General features: G+C 46.0%; 1 protein-coding gene across 4 annotated transcripts in view; it reads right to left on the bottom strand.

Annotated features, from left to right (window-relative positions):
• Positions 1-24,507, bottom strand: part of QRICH1 (glutamine rich 1) — an 89,678-nt gene that overhangs the window by 14,832 nt on the left and 50,339 nt on the right. For all 4 annotated transcript variants that reach the window (XM_068252659.1, XM_068252662.1, XM_068252663.1 and 1 more), the window contains 4 exons: positions 13,017-13,188; positions 7,580-7,734; positions 2,399-2,513; positions 1,547-1,655 (listed from right to left, as the gene is read on the bottom strand). In XM_068252659.1, coding sequence (XP_068108760.1) covers positions 1,547-1,655; positions 2,399-2,513; positions 7,580-7,734; positions 13,017-13,188 — 551 coding nt within the window. The remainder of the gene's footprint in view (positions 1-1,546; positions 1,656-2,398; positions 2,514-7,579; positions 7,735-13,016; positions 13,189-24,507) is intronic.

The raw sequence follows: 24,507 nt of genomic DNA, 5'->3' as shown, positions 1-24,507 counted from the left end.
GGTAGCCCAGTGAAGTACTCGGACCAGTAGGAAATAGAGCCAAGATAAGGTGCAAAGAATGAGGTAGACAGGAGACGCTCAGATGAGAGTCAAAAGTGCAAGAGTGATAGGAAGGACCGCAAGGGGACACCCAGTGTACTCTACCTTGGGCTAAGCTGTCGCGATTCGCCGGTACATAGTCTTCCTCAGAGCTACTCAATGTGTCGCCGTAGCCCGGTTTATATACACTGCCTGGCATCCGGTTCTAATCATGAAGGAGGGGACGCGCCGTACAGCGTGGCCATGCTGTAGCCGGAACTGCGCTGCGTCACCAGCTTCCCTAACTACGGTGGCCTGTAATGCTGTGCATACACGGGTTGATCCGGCGTCCAATTAGCCGGCGTGCACCCGAATTGATTCCCGCTCGTCCCGCCAGCGCTTCTTATCTTCCGCTCGATTCGCCGCTATTGTGCGCCCGCGGGTATCGAGCGCGGAATCGATCCCCGCGTTGATCGGACACGTCGGATATTATCAATCGAGCCATCAGCGGCTCGATTGATAAGGTAGCATCAAGCCATGTATGCCCAGCATAAGGGCCAATTTAGTTTACAAGGCAAATCTAGCTAGATAGGGAACTACTGGGCGCCATCTAGTGTATAAGAAAGAGAATGCTGCAGCTAGGAAAAAGTATATAAAGAAAATGAAGGGCTATAGGAAGAATTGAAAATGAAGACGAAAAGAGATTAAGGACAATAAATACAGTGTGTAAAGCAGGAAAGAGTAAAGGAGCCACAGAAGGACTCACATACCCCTAAAAGAGGAAAGTATGTATATTGAAAAATATCTACCATAATTATACAATCATAATAAATGTATTACTACTGTACACATAAAACACACCCAAAGTGCAACTATGATAGAGCCATAAATTAATGTACTATGCACAGACATAATATTCCATATATCTTCTTCTTATAGGAATCTAGCAGAAAAAAAGGGGGTGGGGGAGGGGGGTGTCCATTGATTATCATATTGTATCACTAACCCTCATGTGATATGTTTTTAACAGAACCCTCACCCCGTATGACTTAACTTGCCCTCTGCATTGATGGAGAAGGCAAGACCAAAGTGGGAACAACCAGACCGGCACAGACCATCCCCTGCCTGCCAGACTTCTGTACATGATTACACAGGACGTGACGGGGTACACAGGAGGGTGAATATGGGGCCCCGGAGGAGGCATAAGAGAAGCAGCACACATAGTGGAGGATGCCTGCAAAGAAGCAATTCAGACACTAGCCTCCTGCCTATACAACAGCCCAGTGTTCTCCCCAGGCTCTTTTAGCCGGGTGCTGCACCCAGCTAGTCTTTGTGAGCACCCGGCTGTCATCGGCTCACCACCTCCTATGCTGTAAGCAGAGTTGTGCAGAGAAGCATCGGCCCTGCATTCTCTCATCTCGCCCCACCCGGCTACTTTTTAATGCCACCCGGCTGGAAAAAAATTCCGGGGAGAACACTGCAGCCGCCTATTAGCACGTAGGTATCAATGTGCATATTCACAACTTACTTTGTGTTGAAGAACATGAGTGTAGTGAGTAGTGTGGAGGGAGAGTGGGCTCCCAGCTGCTTACACTCCCACAGCATCTCCTCTGTCACATGGCTGGGGATGACAAATCCTGCAACACAATAACCCACACCACGTGTTACAAACTGCGCCAACCAGTGCTGCTCGTCTTCTCATACTGTCCTGTACATTATTCCAATGCCAGCAAAGGGAGGAGTGGACTAAATGTCATGAGAACAAGAAATATAGTACACAGCACAATAATAGAGAATTATAACAAACTAAGATGATCAACTTAGGCCTACAAGGGACACAGCATTGGAATGGTGACAAGTAAAAAGGACAGGGGAGGTCTCTGGACTCTCTACTACTGAGACAAGTATCTAACTTTTTAAAGTAGATCTGAACTCAGAACGTCCTCTCTGCTCTAAAAGATAAGCAACAGCATAACAACCGTAAAAGAAAAAAAACATTTCTTTGTTACAGCTGATACTAATCCTGCAATAAATCTGCAGTGCGTCTACTTCTTGCTTTCATGGCAGCAGACATAGGGTTATCATCCCGTGTTTACAAATTAGTTGCTCTAGCAAGGCAGCCAGCTGAGATATCAGATTACACTTGTGATTAGCCACAGATGAGGGGGAATTACACAGGCTAAACTTGGGGTAGGTTTTAAGAGGTGGAGAGGGTGGCACAAAGTTGGCCTCTCTTTGGTAAACATATTTTTTTTGTCTCTGCAACTACTTATTCTCACATACAGTTTCCACTGGATTAATATTGTTTTTTATTTTATGCCCAGTACCTGTTGTTCAGATTTACAACAAAATGAATTAAAGAAACCCAGTCTGTTCTTACCGAGAGGGGTGACCCGAGGCTGAAATGACTTTAGAACGTGGTGAAGATATTCTGTGAACTTCAGGTAGTAAGCATCTGAGAATATATCGTCTACTCTTCCATTTTCACACAGATACTGAAAAAAAAAATCGTCGGCAAGTAAAACAAGGGAATGTTACTTAAAGAGAAACCATAACCAAGAACAGAACTTCATCCCAATCAGTAGCGGATACCCCTTTCCCATGAGAAATGTATTCCTTTTCTCAAATGGATCATCAGGGGGCTCTGTATGGCTGATATTGTGGTGAAACCCCTTCCACAGTGTGATGTCAGGACCATGGTCCTGACAGTTTCCTGGCTGTGAACCTTATTGCACTGTGGGAAATAACAGCCATTTCCAACTGCCAAAAAAGTAAGCAGCATCTCCTTCCTCTGACATCACCTGCCAGCAGTAAAAATGCCCCCATGTGATAAATGTCTGAATGTAAATCAGAGAGAGGAAAGATTTTACAATGGGCAAACACTGACTAAATCATTTATACATAATTGTTGTAAAAATGAAGTGCTTTTTTTTATTACAGTATCTTAACTGGATTTCCGCAATGTTACAGAATGCATTACAAAGTAAAAAGATAAAGCCCAGCTAAACCCCAAATCAAACAAGGCAAATTCTCAAAGCTAATGTGAACCATTACCTTTGGAGCTGAACTTTTCAAATAATAATAATAATAACAATAATAAACAAAACAAAAAATAAACTCTGTAGCTCTGCACCCATCCATAAAAGCCTCTCCTTCCTCTAGGTTCCGGTTATTAACCTAAAGTCTAACAACATCTACTTCCTGTGACTACAAGTCCTGCCTCCTCATATATACTCCTGTTTCTACTGCAATGCATGAATACAGGGAAGTGTGGTCTGGTATTTATTTTTTCTAACTGCTTTGGATGTCACATGGTCACTACTAACGGACCTGGTCACTGGCTGTATCCAGAGAGGAGAGAAAACCTGCTGTACCGCTGTAAAAAGCAGATTCTACATTCACTGGACCTGGTTGCCAATAGAATTTAATTTTTCAATTATGGATTTAGGTGGGCTTTTTGACCAGCCCTTTCTGTCTGGATCTGTGCACCAATACAGAGGCAAGAGGTATCAGGGTGGGGCAGAGGCAAGAGGGGCTCCAGCCGCAGGGCGCAGTGTAGGAGGGGGGGGGGGGGGCACACACAGCTATAATCACCTTGGTGTGAATGGCAGCCAGGGCACTATCTCCCCTTGTCTGTGTGGGTTTCCTTCAGGCACTCCAGTTTCCACCCATACCCCAAAAACATACAGATACGTTAATTGGCTTCCCCCTAAATTGGCCCTAGACTACGATTCATACATAGACATACCAGTAGGACTATGGCAGAGATTAGAATGTGAGCCCATCTGAGGTGAAGTTAAGTGACAAAACTATATAATTTGTACAGTGCTGCAGAAGATGTTGACGCTATATAAATACTAAAAAATAATTAATATAAATGCTGAAATCTTTAGGGGTGCTTTACAGAGTATTTAGTCTTGTCACTTACTGTCCTCAGAGGGGCTCACAATCTAGTACTACCATAGTCATATATCCATCATAGTTTAAAGCAGGGCTGTGGAGTCGGAGTCGGAGTCGTGGAGTCGGAGTCGTGGAGTCGGGCAATTTTGGGTGCCTGGAGTCGGAGTCGGGAAAAAATGCACCGACTCCGACTCCTAATGAATTTGTAACTGTAATTAAAATAGAAAATATGATAAAATGTTCTATTTCTCAGATAATAGTCATTAAAAATAATGTATATATACAGTATATATACAGTAATAGCTGTGCTTAGTCCACAAAAATGAAATAAACCAATCAAAATTAGTTACTTGTGCTGCTTCAATCAAGCAGTCCCCGTATTTTTAAGGTCAGATATACATATCTGATTGTGACTGTATATATGATGTGTACACAGGAATCTCTTATATATACTAAATAACATCTACGCTGTAAGAATAAAGCCTGATGTGTAGCTGTGTCACTAATAGAGATGGTCAATGAGATGGAAATAATTCTGCACTGATGCTGATTTATGCAAATGTATGCACTCCCTTTGCTGATGAAATCAAATAATTTGATATGTTAAAATTTGGTTTGGTGACTACAAATTAAAGGGTACCTGAGACGGATGAAAAGTAAAGTTTTATACATACCTGGGGCTTCCTCCAGCCCCCTTCAGGCTAATCAGTCCCTCGCTGTCCTCCACCACCCGGATCTTCTGCTATGAGTCCTGGTAATTCAGCCAGTCAGCGCTGTCCGGCCGCATGCCGCTCCCACAGCCAGGAACATTCTGCACCTGCGCAATAGTGCTGCACAGGTGTAGTATGCTCCTGGCGGCGGAGTGTGTGCATGCGCACTACACCAGACTGGCTCAAGTACCTGGACTCATAGCAGAAGATCCAGGTGGTGGAGGAGGACAACGAGGGACTGATTATCCTGAAGGCGGCTGGAGAAAGCCCCAGGTCTGTATAAAACTTTAATTTCATCTGTCTCAGGTTTACTTTGTTACACAGTAGTACTATACTCTACATATGCACTCCCCACAGAGCTGCAGGGAATCCACTGAGAATGCTGTGCACATTGAACACAGAGGTGTTGTCTGTCACCCATAAACCTTGTTCAGATTGTGCATGAAGAATGTGTAATAGAGGAAGAATCTCCTTATTCCCCTGCAGAGCACCTGCACATCATTCTTACATGTACCCACACTTACATTGCCTAGGGCCTGATAGATGTTCTTTGTTCCGGCCTGTACCTTTTACAAGTACTCTTACCAAGGACTAGTTTTAGTCTATGACTAAAGGGAATAAATATGGCAGTCTCCATATCCTTCTCATTTCAGTTGTCTTGTAAAATTCCTAAGCGTTGGCAGTTAAGAGACGAATTTCATGTTACATACCTTTAATCAACAAAATTGTAATATGCAAATTAGAGGAGTCGGAGTCGAGGAGTCGGAGTCGGTGGAATCCTAAACTGAGGAGTCGGAGTCGGTGGATTTTTGGACCGACTCCACAGCCCTGGTTGGGACACTTAAGTAAAAAAAAAAAAAAAAAAAAAAAGAGTTTTAAGGTGGCCATACACTGGCCCGATTCCCGGCCGTTTCGACAGCAGATTCGATCCTGGGATCAAATCTGCTGCCAATCGTTCGCGGTAAACGCCGCCGACGATCCGATTTCCTCCCGAAATCGGATCGGTCCGTCGATCGCGCCGTGCGGGAAATTACCCTCGATCGCCCGCGGGTAAAGTGCGCGTCGCTAGCGGCGGCTGATCCGATGAAAAATACATTACCTGATGCGGGCTCCCGGGCGTCTTCTCCGCATCTTCTCAGCGCTGCACCCGCTCCATCCCGGCGCTTCCTGGGTCACTGCAGTGACCCAGGAAGTTCAAATAGAGGGCGCTCTATTTGAACTTCCTGGTCACGGAGTGACACAGGAAGCGCCGAGATGGAGCAAGAACAGAGCGGTGCAGCGTGGAGAAGATGCCCGGGAGCCAGCCTCAGGTAATGTATGCGCGGGGGGGGACAGGCGGCAGGAGCAGCTGAACAGATTGTGATCGGTTTCAGGCTGAAATCGATTCACAATCTGTTTGCAGTAAAGGCAGCCATACGATCCCTCTCTGATCAGATTCGATCAGATAGGGATCTGTCAACAGGTCGATCTGATGGCACATCGACCAGTGTATGGCTGCCTTTACTCACCTGGGGCTTCCAATAGCCCCCTGCAGCTCTCCGGTGCCCTCGCCGTCTCCCTCAGATCCTCCTGGCCCCGCCGGCAGCCACTTCCTGTTTCAGTGACAGGAGCTGACAGGATGGGGACGCAAGTGATTCTTCGCGTTCCTGGCCACAATAGCACCATCTATGCTTCTATAGCATATATCATATACCATATAGCAGCATAGAGGGTGCTAATGTGTCTGGGAACGCGAAGAATCACTCGCGTCCCCAGCCTGTCAGCTCCTGTCACCGAAACAGGAAGTGGCTGCCGGCGGGGCCAGGAGGATCGGAGGGAGACGGCGAGGGCACAGGACAGTTGCAGGGGGCTATTGGAAGCCCTAGGTGAGTAAAACTCTTTTTTTGTTTGACTTAAGTGTCCCTTTAAGGCCAATTTAGTTGGAAACCAATTAACTTGTGTACGATTTCTGCTTTGCAGCAAAATGCATGTGATTCAAAACAAATGTGCGCCAAGCCTCAAAGTAAAAAAAAAACAAAAAAAAACAAACACATGTGTTCCTGTGTTAAGGGGCCCACACACCTAACGATTTTCCTGCCGATATACAGCAGATTGGATCACTGTGATCAAATCTGCTGTGAAATCGTCGCGCAAATGCTGACAGAATGATCGATTTCCGTCCGAAATCAATCATTCCCGTCGATTCGTCCGTACGGAAGATTTTTCTTGATCGCCGGCGGGTCGGGAGTGCGTCGATAGCGGCGTTCGAATGCCCGACGACCGACGCAATACAACGGAGATACAGCCCTCTACTGTTTGAACTTCCTGTCCAGGGGAAGTTTAGTGAAGCAAGCCAGCCGGACCAGAGACCAGCGCGGAGAAGAAGACAGCGGAGACCGGGGGACTTGCGCCGGCCAGATCAGGTAATGTATAGCTGGCGGGCAGCTGCAGCAGCTCCACAGATTGTGATCGGGTTCATGCTGAAATCGATTCACAATCTGTTTGCAGTAAAGGCAGCCATACGATCCCTCTCTGATCAGATTCGATCAGAGAGGGATCTATCGGTTGGTCGGATCTGATGGCAAATCGACCAGTGTATAGCTACCTTAAATGGTACACAATTAGGACCACGAGAAAGCAATATTGGCACACATAATTTGTACTTCCTACTTTACACATATAGAGAGGCCCGCCAGACAACTTATCAGCCAGGTAAACCCTTCTACTCTGTACCTGCTCTGATGTCTCCTGCATGTCTCGTCTGCTCAATAAAATCAGCAGGGAGTAATTTGTTTCAGGAGCCACTGGAAGTTGCAAAGCTACAACAGGAAGGAGGAACAGCACATGACTAGCTATGCAGTCTGGCAGGGCAATGGGCAGCACAAAGCTGTCTCACTAGATAGACAAAACGTTTGTGGTTTGAACATGTCAAGCCTTTAGTAGAGTCATTCACATTTCATCCGTGTGCTCACCTTCTGGATACAAAGGTAAATGTAATATAGTACATCTGGATCGTAGGGCTCTCCTTCTGCACTGCAAGCTTCTTTACTCATAAGACACAGTCCGTAATTCAGCTCTGCTACCGCCGATGAGATAAGGTCTTCCTGGAACCTCAGCAGCTGGCGCCCTACAAAGGCAGGGGACAAGGATATTACCAGGCGTGCTGAACACTAAACACACATCCCTTTCATTACAGATCTGCTGCGTATTAGGCCACGGCACATCGGAATTCATTGCTGATGGCCCGGCATTGCCCGGGTATGTATTTTGCTGTGTTTGCTCCGCCCACTTTCTCTAACCCTAACACACAATTACTCAATGAACTAGTTTGTGAGCTTTGCTGTCTTTGGCATCAATAATTTGCATTTAAATGAAACAAATCTGATTGACTGTGGCTCCACCCCCTTTTCTGAATTTCAACCCCAGTCACCCAATGACCAACTGTACCAGGTTTGAGGCTTGTGCCATTAAAACAGTGCAAGAATGGCAGCAATTAACCACTTCACCCCAAAGCAGTTTTTACCCTAGCGGACAAGAGCTATTTTCACCTTTCCGTGTTCATCCCTTTCATTTGCCAATAGCTTAATCACTACTAATCACAATGAAATGATCTACATCTTGTTTTTTTTTCACCACCAATTGAGCTTTTTGGGGTTTATATTTGTTTTCAGTAATTACTTTATTTTCTATGCATTTTAAAGGGAAATACAAGTAAAAAAATGAAAAAATTCACTATTTCTCCAATTTCATCCCCTATGGTTTTAATATAAACATTGCTACTGTATATAAAACCCACACATTTTATCTGCCAATTTGTCCTGGTTATCACAAGATTTTAATTATGTCCCTAGTACAAAGCATGGTGACAATACATCATTTGGAAATAAAGGGTTTTTTTTTTTTGTTTTTTTGGCGTTTTTTTTTTTTCACTTTTTTCACATGCACATGCACAGCAGCAGCACTGTGACTTATAAAAACGTCCTGGAGCCATTAAGAGGTTCTAGCAGGACGTTTTTATAAGTCAGCGTGTCATTAAGTGGTTAGATATTCCCCTTGAAAATTAAAAGGTGAATTTTGATTGGCTTTTGTAGGCTCCACCCACTTTTCTGAATATTAATCCCAGTCACCCAGTGACCAACTGTGCAAAGTTAAGAGAATTAACAGTGTAAGAATGGCTGCAGTTTACATTTTCCAAGTGAAATTTGTATTTGTCTCTGCCCACTTTTGGTTATGGGGATAAGAAGTATCTTCTATGTTATTCCAGGTAATGTACTATGTGTGTGCCAAATTTCACTCAAATCCATCCAGCCATCGTTGTGTGATTGAGTAACAAACATCCAAACTTTCACATTTATAATATTAGTGAGAGGTATGAAAGTTTGTCTGCTGCCAGATACATGTGCTTGCCGGTTCCTTGAGCAATCGGCCGAAAAAGCACAAACCTTCACCCTGTGAAACAAAGTACTTACCGAGCCTCCACATACCATCTTCTACCGTTCCTGTAGCCCCTAGCAGCTTTCCGACGTCCTCTGTGTATGGCTCCCTGCGTGTCACCTGACCTGCCTTAGGTCACTTGACACGCTGAGAGCCGGGCATGTGTTCTACATAATAGTGCCCCCCAGTTCCTGGGGGGGCTTATCTGCGCTCCCCGTCCCCTCGCCCCAACGTTGGCGAGTTCTCTCCCAGGATGCGCATTTTACCCTACAAAGGTAGGGAATCTATCCTCTGAGAGGGCAGCAGGGCTAGTCCCCCCTGGACATCGGCCATGTCTGGGGGGTGTACCGGCCATGCACTCTTGCCCCCCCCCCCCGGGGAAGTTGTGGCGCTCCCAGGCAGTGGATGCTTGGGGGAGGGTGTCTGCGCTGCCCCCCATCTATTGGGGGTACAAGGAGGCCTACACGCGGCTACCCTGTTGAGATGCATTGTATTTTGCGTGCGCAAACTCCTGCAGGAACGGCAGGGCGGCAGCTTTAGATCCTGCATGCTCTGGTAGGCGAATGCAACATGCAAACGCTGTGCCACTTTAATTAGACAATAGTCAATTTCAATTAGCCAATAGACTTGAGGCAGCCAGTATTTATGTCAGGTGATGACTGGTCAGAGCACACATCTCTTCACTCTGGTATAGCATACATAATAAAATTATAAACCACCACACAAAACAATGTGTAAGTAGGGGACAACCAGTACTGACTCAAAACATTGATGGTTAGTTGCTCAAATGTGGTTACTTGTTACATTTATTTATGTCACATAGGGAGAAAAGTGATACATTGAGGAAGCAAACTGCCACTTTTCTACAGTTACAAAAGAACTTTTGGAAATGTAACAATAAAGTCAACCTGGTAAAGAGTTTGTAGATAAACTGATAGGTGCCTAAAGTTACAAATTACACTTTTTATAACTCAATAGCCCACAAATTCCCCTCCACGTAACTCAGCAGATCACATGTAACTTTTGCCAAATCACACACATTTGTTACATAGTTTTAATTTCTTCTACCTGGCAGTGGAGGGAGAGAGACATACAGAATCTCACAAATTCTGAGTACCTGCGGGTCATGCCAGCTGAGCATTTGTTACATTAAAGCGTAACTGAACCAACATGTGACATGATGAGATAAACTTGGGTACATGTAGTACCTATACTACTTCAGGTGCGTACACACGCACTACCGCCGGGTCTCCCGCTGGGCGGACGTTCAGCCGATAGTAGTGCTTGTGTACGTGCTGTCGGCGGACTGATAAGGCCGTTTCTGAACGATCCGCTACAGCCTTATCAGTCCGCCGACAGCGCGTACGCAAGCACTACTGTCGGCTGAACGTCCGCCCAGCGGGAGGGTCTGAAGGACCCGCCGTTGGCGGCCGTAGTGTGTGTGTACGCACCTTTAGAGCATGTTTCTGCTCATTTAATTTTTTAATTAAAAAAACAGTGCTTTAGCTATGCAAATGAGGTACAGCTATTAGAGCAACCAAGGCTCTCTTGTAAAGTGAATAGAAGGCAAAACACTTTTGTCTATCTGAACAAAGACTCCTGATAAGACAGTATTGAAAGCGTAAATAGTAATCAATTATCTCCCCTGGGTGCTAAATGATACAGATCCTACCTTGCACTGTCATGGCTGCTGTGAGTTTACACATAGATAAAATATTTAAATTGGGAAAAGGGTAAAGGTAGCCATAAGATCCGTACACACGCCGGACTGGAGGCAACGACGGGTCCGTCGTCACCTCCCGCTGGGTGGGCGTTCCAGCGACAGTCCGGCGCGTGTACAGTCTGTCTGCAGACTGATACGGCTGTTTCTGAGCGATCCGCCCGGCGGATCGCTCAGAAACAGCCGTATCAGTCTGCAGACAGTGCGTACACACACCGGACTGTTGTTGGAACGCCCACCCAGCGGGAGGTGACGACGGACCCGTCATTGCCTCCAGTCCGGCGTGTGTACGGACCTTTACACTGGTCGATTTGCCATCAGATTCGAACAGATAGATCCCTTTCTGATCGAATCTGATCAGAGAGGGATCGTATGGCTACCTTTACTGCAAACAGATTGTGAACCGATTTCAGCCTGAAACCGTTCACAATCTGTTGTGGTGGTGCTGCCGCCGCTCCCCCCGCCCGCATACATTACCTGCTCCGCCGGTGCGACTCCAGTCCCCAGGTCTCCGCTCTGGTCTCCAGGTCCAGCATGCTTTACTTCTTCCTGCCCGGCAAGAAGTTTAATCAGTAGAGCGCCCTCTACTGTTTAAACTTCCTGCCGGGCAGGAGGAACTGAAGCATGCCGGAGACCAGCGGTGACACGGAGCAGCGGTGACCGGGGGTAGTCGCGCTGGCGGAGCAGGTAATGTATTGCCGCTCTATTGCGTCGGTCGTCGGGCACTCGAACGCCGCTAGCGACGCGCTCCCTACCCGCAGGCAATCGGCGATAATTTTCCGCACGGAGTGATCGATGGGATCGGACAAAATGGATTGAAATGTAGCGCGAACGATTGGCAGCAGATTCGATCCCAGTGATCGAATCTGCTGTCGAAACGGCGGCAAATCGGGCCAGTGTATGGCCAGCTTAAGTTATTACCAGTGTGCCGTTTTATCATACTATAGAACATTAATGCTCACCAGGTATTTTAATAGATTTCATAAAAAGGACTTAAGAGGCCCATACACTGGTCGATTTCAGCCATCGATCAATCGATTCTATCGAATCATTCGGAAATCGATTCTATTGAATTATCCGATCGGTTTGTGGCCGATTTCGATCGATTTGATCTGACTGGATGGAAAATCTAGGTCCATCTGCTGCTGGTAGCAGATCTATGGCCCATAGAGTTGCATTGGATCTAATGGTCCAATAATGCATTTAGATCGATGTCCAATAGATTTAATTCTGAAATCTATTGGAAATCTGGTAGATTCCCATCAGATTCGACTTGAAAGGAATCTGACAGAAATCTGATAGTCGAATCTGCCGCAAATCTATAAGTATATGACCACCTTTATCCTTTAACTGAAACATTTGTAGGAAACTAGAAGTGAGAGGGATAGGAAGACTGACATATTTATTTCCCTTTAAACAATGCAGATTGCCTGGCAGCCCTGCTGATCTCTTTGGCTGCAGTAGTGTCTGAATCACACCAGAAACAAGCATGCAGCTAATCTTGTCAGATCAGACAATGCCAGAAACACCTGATCTGCTGCATGCTTGTGGACCCAGACAGCCGTTGGAACAGTGAGCCGGGCGGGTGTACGGGTGCGCACGCTGACAGAGGCGCGCGCGCTGTGAAAAAAACAGACCCAGAACTCGTTTTTAAGCGAGCTTGGGTCTACTAGTAATGATAATAAAAGCCCTGTCTCTGCTTCTGTTATGGCTGGCGTGCATGTGCAGCACGTGGGTGAACTTCGTACAGCGGAGTGGGTTAAAGTGGACCCAAATTAAAAATACAAGATTTCAGAAATAAAATCTATTTTCTAAATTATAATAATAAATAGCAGCCTTTTTCAGCTGCATGACAAATATAAAATATTTTACATTTATTGGAGGAACCCCTCCCTTCCTTTCAAATTGCCGGGATTTTTCCGGCAAACTGGTGGAGTAGATGGTGTCTGGCAATGGAGGAATTGCTAATGGCTGCCCCCAGTATAACACTAGCTATGAAAAGGGAAGGGTGAAAAGCATGCACTGAAATTATCATAGTTTTGAAGGAGTGTTTATTTATCTTTGTATGTGTCAGGGTGGTGCAACTAAATATTTTTAATTTAAAAAAATGTTTGGTATGAGTCCACTTTAAGGAGCGGCCTAGCGCCAGTTTTTAACGAGCGGGTCTTTCCACTAGTAGAAAGTATAATGCAACGGATGCCCCTCAGTACTTGTATAACAAGACACAGAATTCTGGAATAAAAGGAATAGCATACTTCCAATGGGTGCTAATCGGTTCTGAGAATTTTTCTCCAGTTCGGCATTCTTCGTCTGTGCCCAGTTCTTCCACACCTCCAGCCCCTCTTCTGGCTTCAAGACGTGCGGTAGCAAGAGTTCTGGGGAAGGCTGCGGAGGGGGCTCAACCTCTGCAACTTGTATGGACTGGCTCTAAAGTGAAACAATAAATGGTTTAGTTTAACAAAGCCATTCATAAAGGCAAGCGTTAGATACGACATGATGAAATAGACGCGTATGGTATGCGATCAGCAAGAACATCACAGAGCACTTCTGACGTTCATACTATGCGCGCTGCGCTATCACACTGCTGCATGCATTTTTGGCAAATCGCATCGCTGAGCCCATTCACTGTAATGAATAGGCTCAATAGCCGCACGGCAACGTGTATGGCGTGCAGTCGGGTGCGCTTGCGTCCCACACGCCTAGCCATACGCGCTTCCTAATGTGAACGCGGTATGGTTCACAAAGTGTTTTCATCTTATCTAGGTTACATTTTTAAGCTGCAAAAATACAGTGTTCTCCCCAGGGCCATTTACCAGGGCGGGCCGCCCGGCTTATCTCCTCTGAGTGCCCGGCTGATCTCCTCTGAGCGCCGGGGTGAAATTATCCTGTTCTGTGTGGCTCTTTAGTGAGCAGCGGCGGCTGTTCCATTGCAGCCAGCCGCTGTCACTCAGGGACGCTGCCTCCGCCCTCCTCCTCAGCTCCCGGCAGTTGTATGGAGGGGCGGGGAATGCAGAGGACGTCACCACGCAACTTAGCTGAGCAGGAGATCGGAGAGGAAGCGCGGCTCAGTTCTCTGTAGAATGTTTAGCCAGACGCTCTCTTCCTCCTCTCACCGTATTCATCCTGCTGCCAGCCGCTGTGTGTTTGTGAGTTTTACTGACTTCTGCTAATGGAGGAGGGGGGGTATCTAACGCAGACCCTCCCGCCAGCTAGAACTTCAAGATGCTAGCTTAACCCTTTCACCCCCTGATTATCCTGTCCTGTGACTGTGTCACCTGGTCTCTGATTCTTGCCAGACTAGACTGGTCTGAGGGAGGAGAGTGAGACGCTGTACTGACAGCCACGGACTCGTACAGGGCAGAGCAGGCAGCGAGTGATTAGTGAGGCACCCTGGCCCCTTGACAGCCACATAGCCAGCAATATCCCTTGTAACTGAGTGTTGTTACAACCAGCAGCCAGGTTTTAAAATGAAACTATTAAGATTTGTTCCCATGTTTCCTATATACATGGGTGGTGTAAGGGGATATCTGGTGCCATAGCATGATATTGATAAGCTGCCTGCTTATCCATATGCTATGGCCCATAAATCCTCTTTCCCATACTGGGACCACCCATGTATATAGGAAAAGCTGCTAGTTTCATTGTCAAATCAGCAGAAGGGTAGTTAGAACTTTAAAGACACTTTACCTGTTAAAAGAAAATGGCCAGCTACTTACCTGGGGCTTCTTCCAGCCTCTTAAATTGTTCTAGTGCCTTGCAGTCATTCCGCGCTGCTGCTTTGTACCTCTGTGATTCCCCTTTGAATGCTGCATGCATGGCCACAACGTGTCATTCGCCTCCTCCATCACATTCCCGTGACCAGCAGCATTCTGCACTTCGGGGGTAACGAAAAATCGCTACTGTGCATAGGCAAAGTGCTCCTGGCCACGGCAGCATGTTCGCATTGGTGCAAGGCTAAGGAACTGAGCAGTGTGGAATGGCGATGAGGGCAGCAGGAGGACTTTAAGGGGCTAGAAGAAGCCCCAGGTAAATATCTAGCCTAATTTTTCTTCAATTAAGTATCCCTTTAAGAGATTCCAGTATGGAACCTAGCCTGTCAATTTTATGAGGGGGGGGGGGGGGGGGCGTTGGCGATAACCCACCTAGTGGCAATCAGCATGACCATCCCCACCCGGCTGATTTTTCATGCCACCCGGCTGGAAAAAAATTCTGGGGAGAACACTGAAATATAATATAATTAATTTAAAGTGGTCTGAAACTCTGACTTAACATTCACTAAAAATGTGTTTTCCTACTTTTTATTACTCCTACAGTTATCATATTTGCTTTTGTGCACACGCAATATTGTCCGTTTACAAAAGTGTAGTTTATCTTGCCCTGAAAGCTGCCATTGCATTTTATTCTTTTTCTATTATAACTTCTTTTTATTATATATTAAAACCTTCTAATGAGCTATTCTGAACACTGTGAGTGCCTGAAGCAGAGACAGTTTCACAGTGTTTGTTTACATTCTAGAGTTGATACATTTGTGTTTAACTTATTGGGGACCGCCGCAGGTTGAATCAACGTCCGTCAGGGGGTTGTACAGTTCAGACCGGACGTTGATTCAACGTCCGCGCTAAAGAACCGCTCCCGACGCGATCGTGCGCACCCGGAGGGGGAGATTAAGCTGTCATATGACAGCTGGCATCTCCCCTCAGTGATCAGCAGCCATTGCGTATGGCTGCTGATCACGTGATCACTACGATCGCCGTCGGATCGTAGTGATCACTTTGACAGCGGCGGCGGCAGGGGGGAAATGAAGAGGAACCCCTCTGCTCTGGCCGGTATCTCTGCTCCGTCTGACGTCAGGGCCGGGTCCCGGCTTGATGACGTCATCAAGCCGTGACCCGACCTGAGCGTCATTTGGAGCGGAGATGCCGGCCGGAGAAGAAGGGGGCTACTGAGGCTCATCGCTGGAGCCTGGAAGATAAGTGATAGCTGCTGCGCACAGGGGGGACACTTGGCCACACAGGGGGGAGACAGTACAGCCAGCCACAGACGGGATCCGGCCGCCCGACCCCCCCAAACGCGTGCACCCCCCTCCACCGAAAATGCCCTGGTCCCTAAGGCCAGGCCTGTCCGAAGTGGTTAAGAAGTAAAAAAAGATACTGTTATCTACAGTTTGGATGCAGATTTGAAGCTGAATAGCAGGAGAAAATGCTTTGTTTAACCATTTCAGTGATCTTCTGCTAGAATTTTTTTTTCAGGGATAGTAGCTTTCAAGCTGTGAGGAATCTTTTAGAGCAAAGTAGAAATGTTGGCTTTCAGACCCCTTAAAGAAAAGTATTACTAAAATGAAGTTAATCAGGAACAACTTACTTTGAGTGATTATTTTCTTATTTTTTATCAATTAGGTGATACATAAGTCATAGATGAGAAGTTTTGTGAATAGAGCCCTTTGTGTTGAAACCATTCCCCCAGTGTGATGTCAGGGCCAAGACCGTTTTAACCTGCGAACTTGGGTGCATTGTGGGAAATAGAGATTATATATATATTTTGTTATCTAACATTATGGAAAACAAGTTTGCTTTCTTAAAACAGAAATAATTCGCGATAATTCAGGTTGGAGTGAGCTCTGAGAGGTCTCCCACAATGCATCGCTGCTGAATATATTAACCACTGTCGCCCTTAGAAGCTGAACACACCTCCAGAACCGCTGGACTGCAATGATGTAGGGCTGCACGGTTTTTCGGTTTAAAACCGAAACTGGTGATCGTCAGTATCCTTGTTTTTTTTTTATAGTGCCCGCCCGCTTCTCTGGCCCGCATACCGCTGTGATTGGCCAGAAGCAGTGAATATGTATTAGTGTTAATGAGCGGGGGCAGATCCACTCGAGCGAGCGGCCGAGCACACACAGCTTTACCAATCGCTGGAAAGCGATGGAATGATGGCAGCGGAAGGCGGAGCTGTACAGAGCCATAATAATCCAACATGCATACAGACTGTTTTGGATTGGTTGATCCTCATCAGTGCATGGCATGGATTAATTTGGCTCTATGAAGTAGGGTTTGAAACACCCAGAGGTACAGACTAACCAGCAAGCTCATGGTGACCCAGAACTCATTGGAGTGTGTAACATGGTTAGTGTGTTTACAGATAATGGCAGTTGGTACAGTCTGGTTTTTCAGGTCAGCCAGAAGTGAGGATGATGACCTGCAGGCTCATAGTGTATCAAACAACATGAATAAAATTACACAGTGACTATCAATCATTCTTGATCTAGCTTCTACTTTTTAACTTCTCACTTTGCAGTATATCGATACCCTCTGTAGAAGCCTCAGTGCTTTCTTTTCCAGGTAAGCCATTAAGGTGGTTATAAGTAAAATTGCAGCAAACTTAGGAGAAGAAAAGAGCTCTTCCTCTATGGTGCTTTCCCCTGGATCTCTCCGTCTCCGGGGGACATCACTGCCAAGTACTGCTGGTGTTCAACTGTAGATATGACAAAAATAGCTCCGTTCTGAGCCGCCAAATGTCTCTAGTTTCCTGTCCTAATTAAATATGTGCATGCTAATTATGCACCCACTTAATACACACACACACTTATGCTACATACACACTTGAGATAAAAGTCTTTGGAAAAGACAAGATCACAGACCAATTTTACCCCATTCCATGTAGTATGAGAGCCACACGCTACACAGTCTATTCCAGGTTTTCTCAACCAGGGTTCCTTGAGGACTCTGCAGGGGTTCCTTGGTATTTTCCCCCATCGTGGGGGAAGTATAATAGAGCACATTAAATTAGGGAGTACTGTAACAGGAAGCACTACATTGGGGCACTAATGAGCAAATTAATAAAAAGACTAGCATAAGGAGACAGCATGAGTGGCAGTGTAATAGGGGGTAGTGAAATAAACGGCCTCACCAACTTCTAAAGACCATGCCTCCTGCAAAATAAATGCAGGGGTTCCTTAAGATCAAAAATAGTTTGCAAGGGGTTCCTTGAGATTCAAATGTTATTTTCAGGGTTCCTTTGGGGTAAAAAGGTTGAGAAAGGCTGGTCTATTCTATTGAGCTGAACTCCCCATCAGATAGAAATCTTTGCAAGATGCTGCACACAACGATGATGCACACATTCAAAAGATCAGTATCTGCAAAAGATCTGTTCCTACAAAAGATCTGTTCCTGCAAAATGCATTCATAGTCTATGATATCTGCAGGTCCTCATACACACCTTGTTTAACCTCCCTAGCGTATTGGACGAGCTGAGCTCATCCAGAGACGCCGGAGGTCACCGCTCAGGCCCTGCTGGGCCGATTTGAATAATTTTTTTTTTTTCAAACACACAGCTAGCACTTTGCCAGCTGCGTGTTTGCTGCAATCGCCGCCGCTCACATTTGCATTTTGCAGGAACGGATCTTTTTCAGGAACAGATCTTTTGCAGAACCAAAAGAGAACAAACGGTGGGCACTACAGCAGTATGACATGCATAAATCAGCTTCAGAAACATGCAGTCTGCACAGGAGGACTTAAATACACCCCTTCTCTGGAACCTCTTCAGCGTGCTCAAGCAAAGACATCATGTAGCAAGCAAACAAAGAAAGCAGGAAAGCTGGCACTGCTGCAAGTGTTCAATTTATTGTGGCATAGGTAAAGTGCAAACGTGCAACATCTTGCAAAAGTGGCATGGAGTAAAACACATACCCTTGTGAGAGGAGGCGTCCTGTACAGCATCTGTGTGTGCAGCATCTTGCAAAGATTTTTTTCTGATGGGGAGTTCAGCTCCATAGAATAGACTGTGTAGAGTATGGCTCTCATACTACATGAAGGGTGGTAAGATTGGTCTGTGATCTTTCATTTTCAAAAGACTATGGTCTGATGTGTGTATGTGGCCTTATGCTTCATACACACTTGAGATAAAAGTCTTTGGAAAATGCAAGATCACAGACCAATTTTACCCCGTTCCATGTAGTATGAGAGCCATACCTACACAGTCTATTCTATGGAGCTGCACTCCCCATCAAATAAAATCTTTGCAAGATGCTGCACACAAAGATGCCCGTACACACTCAAAAGATCAGTATCTGCAAAAGATCTGTACCTGCAAAAAAAATCTATTCCTGCAAATTGCATTCATAGTCTATGAGATCTGCAGATCCTCATCCACACCTGGTTTAACAGACTTCATCTGCATATCTGGCAATCATCTGCAGATCTGAAAATCCATCCTGGTGGATCTGATCTGCAGATAATTGTCCGTTAAACAAGGTGTGTATGAGGATCTGCAGATATCATAGACTATGAATGCATTTTGCAGGAACGGATCTTTTGCAGGAACTGATCTTTTGCAGATACTGATCTGTTGAATGTGTACATCATCTTTGTGTGCAGCATCTTGCAAAGATTTTATCTGATGGGGAGTTCAGCTCCATAGAATAGACTGTGTAGAGTACGGCTCTCATACTACATGGAAGGGGGTAAAATTGGTCTGTGATCTTTCATTTTCAAAAGACTTTTATCTCAAGTGTGTATGCAGCAATAGTCTGAACTAATTAGTATGCACATTTTCAATTAATGGGAAGCAAAAATTAAAGTGCACCGGACAGAAGGAAAGCAGAGAGAAATGCACCCTGTATTTAGAGAGTTTAGCCTGTTACATCCCCCCCCCCCCCCAATTGTGTCTAATCACAATTTGTAATTTGACCTCTCCCGTGTCGCATGACTGCCAGGCAGAGATAAGCCCATTTGAAACCACAGAATGTTAACAATAAGGCCTGGTGCACACCAAAAACCGCTAGCAAATCCGCAAAATACTAGCAGATTTTGAAACGATTTTTCTTCTTTTTCTGTAGCGTTTCAGCTAGCATTTTGCGGTTTTGTGTAGCGGTTTTGGTGTAGTAGATTTCATGTATTGTTACAGTAAAGCGGTTACTGAACAGCTTCTGTAACAAAAACGCCTGCAAAACCGCTCTGAACAGGCATTTTTCAGAGCGGTTTGCGTTTTTCCTATACTTAACATTGAGGCAGAAACGCATCCGCAATCCAAAAAATGCCTCACCTCGGGAGTATGCATTTCAGCAAAACGCCTCCCGCTTTGGTGTGCACCAGCCCATTGAGATACATTACCCAAGCGTATCCGCAGCCGCAAGCGGATCGCAAAACGCAGCCAAACCGCTCTGGTGTGCGCTAGGCCTAAGTCTGCTTCCATGAATCAAGAAGTAGAAACACTGCAGATTTATTGCAGGATTTGTATCAGCTGTAACACAGAAATGTTTTTCTTTAAAGCAGGACTGGAGTCGGAGTCAGAGTTGAGGAGTCAGAGTTGAGGAGTCAGAGGTCGAGGCAATTTTGGGCACCCGGAGTCGAAGTCAGTCGGATGATTTTTGTACAAAATCCACAGCCCTGGTAAGTATTAGAATAAGGAGTCTGAGTCGAGGAGTCTGAACCATTTTGGGTACCCGGAGTCGTGGTTTCATAAACCGAGGAGTTGGAGTCGGAAGATTTTTGCACCCACTCCACAGCCCTGGTTTAAAGGTTATTATGCTGTTGCGTATCTTTTACAGCAGAGAGGACACAGAGTTCAGGTCCACTTTAAGATGAATGAAATGGAAGCGCACAGTTCAGCACGTGGGCAATTCCTGCTCAGCAGCATGAAGCCGCTTGTGCCGCCATACTCTACACTGACAGGTGCGAGGACATGATGAGGAGGGGGGTCCCGGCAAGGATTGGTGGGCTGCAGCCAAAAGGCCATCCAGAGGCTTTACTCTAGTGAGGCAAGTATCTAACTCATCTTTTTTTAAGGCTCATACACACATGCAACTTTTTCACATGACCAACCCGACGACTTGACCTAGTCATTGCATGACTTGTATTTTTTGCGCACACCAACCAACTGGATGACCAACTCATTTGCATACTGCCAACACAAGCGGAACGTCAGCCTGCCTTGATATGGCCGCATTCAATGCAGCCAAGGGCCCGATATCGGTTGCTCATGTAGTCGGTTGCCGCGTGTTCATATGACGTGTCTGGACAAAAGTTGGATGGAAAAGTTGCACGTGTGTTCGAGCCTTTAAAGAAAACCTTTAACTTTAAAAACCTCGCCTGGGCGGTACTCACCTTGGGTGGGGGAAGCCTCCGGATCCTATTGAGGCTTCCCCCGTCCTTCTCGGTCCCACGGCGGCGGAGATAAAGCTCCCCGAACAGCAGGGATGTAAATATTTACCTTCCCGGCTCCAGCGCAGTATCGGCTCTCCTCCTCGGAAATACCCGATCGCTGTCCGGCCGCACTACTGCGCAGGCGCAAGACTCCTGCGCAGTAGAGCGGATCCGACAGAGATCGGCTATTTTCGCCTATCTCTGTGCAGAGAGCGGCAACAGCGCCCCCGCTGGAGCCAGGAAAGGTAAATAAATCAGCGCTTGTCTAGGGAGGATTCCGGGACACTTCGGGGGAGCCAGCGCTGGACTGTCTGCAGCTACAGGAGTGGGGGAAGCCTCATTGGGACCCTGAGGCTTCCCCCTCCCGAGGCGAGTACCCCCCCAGGGGGACTTTTTTTCATTACAGAGTCCCTTGAAATTCACAAGTTTACCTTAACTGAATGAATTAACTTTGAATGGATCCTTTAGGTAGTCCCCTGTATTACATAGTGGTAACATTGTATAATCAAGATTGTACCATTAGTGGGCATCTTAGCCAGGGCTGGTTCTAAACTTTTTGCTGCTTGAGGCAAACTAGTGAGGATGCCCCTATCGATTTGGAATGATCACACAGCACCGGACAATTTACTCTGCTTCATTTAAAATGTTCTCAGTCAGAAAGGGAGCATATGCGACAGCTTGAGGGCTCGTTTCCACTATTGCGGTGCAGAATCGCCTGGATTCCACCGCTGTTGAAATTCCATGAATTAGCATGCGGATGCGAATTTTTGCGTGTTTTTTGCCGCGAATTCGCATGCGAATTCGCATAGGTGAGGGTATATGCGAAATTAACCATGTCACTGCCTGTTTGAATTACATTGGTACCTATGCGAATTCGCATGAAAATTCGCATACCATAGCCGCATGCGAATTTCCTATTAAATACATTAGCGGCGATTCGCATGCATTCCACTCGCAGGCGAATTCGTTGGCTCTTGTGTGCGTTTTTTTACCGCTGAAAAAAACGCACCTCAACAACGCTACAGTGGAATCCACTTGCATTACATGTGCGAATCTGCATGCGTTGGACGCATGCAGATTCGCGATAGTGGAAACGAGCCCTGAGACATGAAATGCTGCAACTCAACACAATAACACACTGGCTGGCTGCAAGTCTGTGACAAACAAACTGTCGGCCGTCCTCCATTCCTCCTCAGTCAGGACAGCAGTGCCACCTCCTCCCTTCTGCTGTGCAAGTCAAATGGAACACTCGCTTCTCCTCCTACTCTGACTGCATGCTGTTAGTGTCAACACAGTACAAACATGCCACCCCTGTAATCTCTGCGCCGGATGAAAGTGTTTCACCTTGCTTCATGAGAGAACAGGCTCTGATTGTAGCCGACCATTTGTGATGTCCAATGCATAGCAGATGGATCATGCTTTGTACAGGTTACTATCCAACATGCATACAAGGCTTTAGCCTTTAGATAACTGTCTTGCTGCGCACACACCTAGCAAATTAAATTTACTGTATGCTTATCGGTTCTCCCTGGCCGTGCATGGTGTGTGTACACAAGACAAGGTTCCGTGTGCAGGCATGTGGTGTGGCTGATGTCACCCATAGCTCTGAGCAGGAGTGTGAGTGTGTCAGCCTGCATATTGAATCATACAGCATAATGTCATGCACTCGGCTCTGCTCCTTCAGGTGAGACCTGTCCTTCCATTGTCTCACTGAAGTGTACAGTTATCTCATGCACCACGTAACGTTCAGGATGTGTCTGTCACGCTTGCCGAGACGGTTATAACCGGTTTTCCTTCAGGATTTAATGATCAGAAGAAAGTAATGGCTTGTAATAATCCTCAGTCACAGCCCCAAACATTATCGCTGGAAGAACAATCCCCCCTCCCCCGCAACAACCAAAATGAAAATGGGAGGGGAGAGAGTCAGTGCACAGAACAGAGATTAATGTTCTCCCCGCTGCACCCAGCTGCCATTGGGTCACCTCCTCATCCTCCTATGCTTCCAACTATTGGTCCCTCGTCATTGTGGTTCATATGCCATAATGATTGTCACCCGATGCAATGAAATCTGGTTCGTCAGAAGGGCTGTGGAGTCGGTGCAAAAATCCACCGACTCCGACGCCTCAGTTTAGGATTCCACTGACTCCGACTCCTCTAATTTGCATATTACAATCTTGTTAATTGAAAGTATGTAACATGAAATTCGTCTCTTAACTGCCAACACTTAAAAGACAACTGAAAAAGACAACGGAAGTGAGAAGGATATGGAGACTGCCATATTTATTCCCTTTAGTCATAGACTAAAACTAGTCCTTGGTAAGAGTACTTGTAAAAGGTACAGCCCGGAACAAAGAACATCTATCAGGCCCTAGGCAATGTAACTGTGGGTACATGTAAGAATGATGTGCAGGTACTCTGCAGGGGAATGAGGAGATTCTTCCTCTATTACACATTCTTCATGCACAATCTGAACCAGGTTTATGGGTGATAGACAACACCTCTGTGTTCAATGTGCACAGCATTCTCAGTGGATTCCCTGCAGCTCTGTGGGGAGTGCATATGTAGAGTATAGTAATACTGTGTAACAAAGTAAACCTGAAACAGATGAAATTAAAGTTGTATACATACCTGGGGCTTCCTCCAGCCCCCTTCAGGCTAATCAGTCCCTCGATGTCCTCCTCCGCCACCTGGATCTTCTGCTATGAGTCCAGGTACTTGAGCCAGTCTGGCGTAGTGCGCATGCACACACTCCGCCGCCGGGAGCGTACTACACCTGTGCAGCACTATTACGCAGGTGTAGAACGCTCCTGGCTGTGGAAGCGGCATGCGGCCGGACTGCGCTGACTGGCTGAATTACCAGGACTCATAGCAGAAGATCCAGGTGGTGGAGGTGGACAGCGAGGGACTTATTAGCCTGAATGGGGCTGGAAGAAGTCCCTGGTATGTATAAAACTTTTCTTTTCATTCTTCTCAGGTACCATTTAATTCGTAGTCACCAAACCAAATTTAACATATCAAATTATTTGATTTCATGAGCAAAGAGAGTGCATACATTTGCATAAATCAGAATCAACGCAGAATTATTTCCATCTCATTGACCATCTCTATTAATGACATGGCTACACATCAGGCTTTATACTTACAGAATAGATGTTATTTAGTATATATAAGAGATTCCTGTGTACACATCATATATACAGTCACAAACAGATGTGTATATCTGACTTTAAAAATACGGGGACTGCTTTATTGAAGCAGCACAAGTAACTAATTTTGATTGGTTTATTTTATTTGTGTGGACTAAGCACTGCTATTACTGTATGTATAAATTATTTATGACGACTATTATCTGAGAAATAGAACATTTTATCATATTTTCTATTTTAATTACAGTTTAAATTCATTAGGAGTCGGAGTCTGTGCATTTTTTCCCGACTCCGACTCCAGGCACCCAAAATTGCCCCGACTCCGACTCCACAGCCCTGCGTCAGATGCTTCCCTTGACTTTCCTTTAGAGCAGGGATGTCAAACTGGTCCTACAAGGGCCGAGATCCTCACACATTTTTGATATAGCTCAAATGAATTGATGGGTCTGAATCAGGAAAGG

This window comes from Hyperolius riggenbachi, chromosome 9 (genome assembly GCF_040937935.1).
Source record: "Hyperolius riggenbachi isolate aHypRig1 chromosome 9, aHypRig1.pri, whole genome shotgun sequence".
NCBI classification, from domain to species: domain Eukaryota; kingdom Metazoa; phylum Chordata; class Amphibia; order Anura; family Hyperoliidae; genus Hyperolius; species Hyperolius riggenbachi.
The sequence above is the reverse complement of the archived record's forward strand: the minus strand, read 5'-3'. Positions and strand labels throughout refer to the sequence as shown.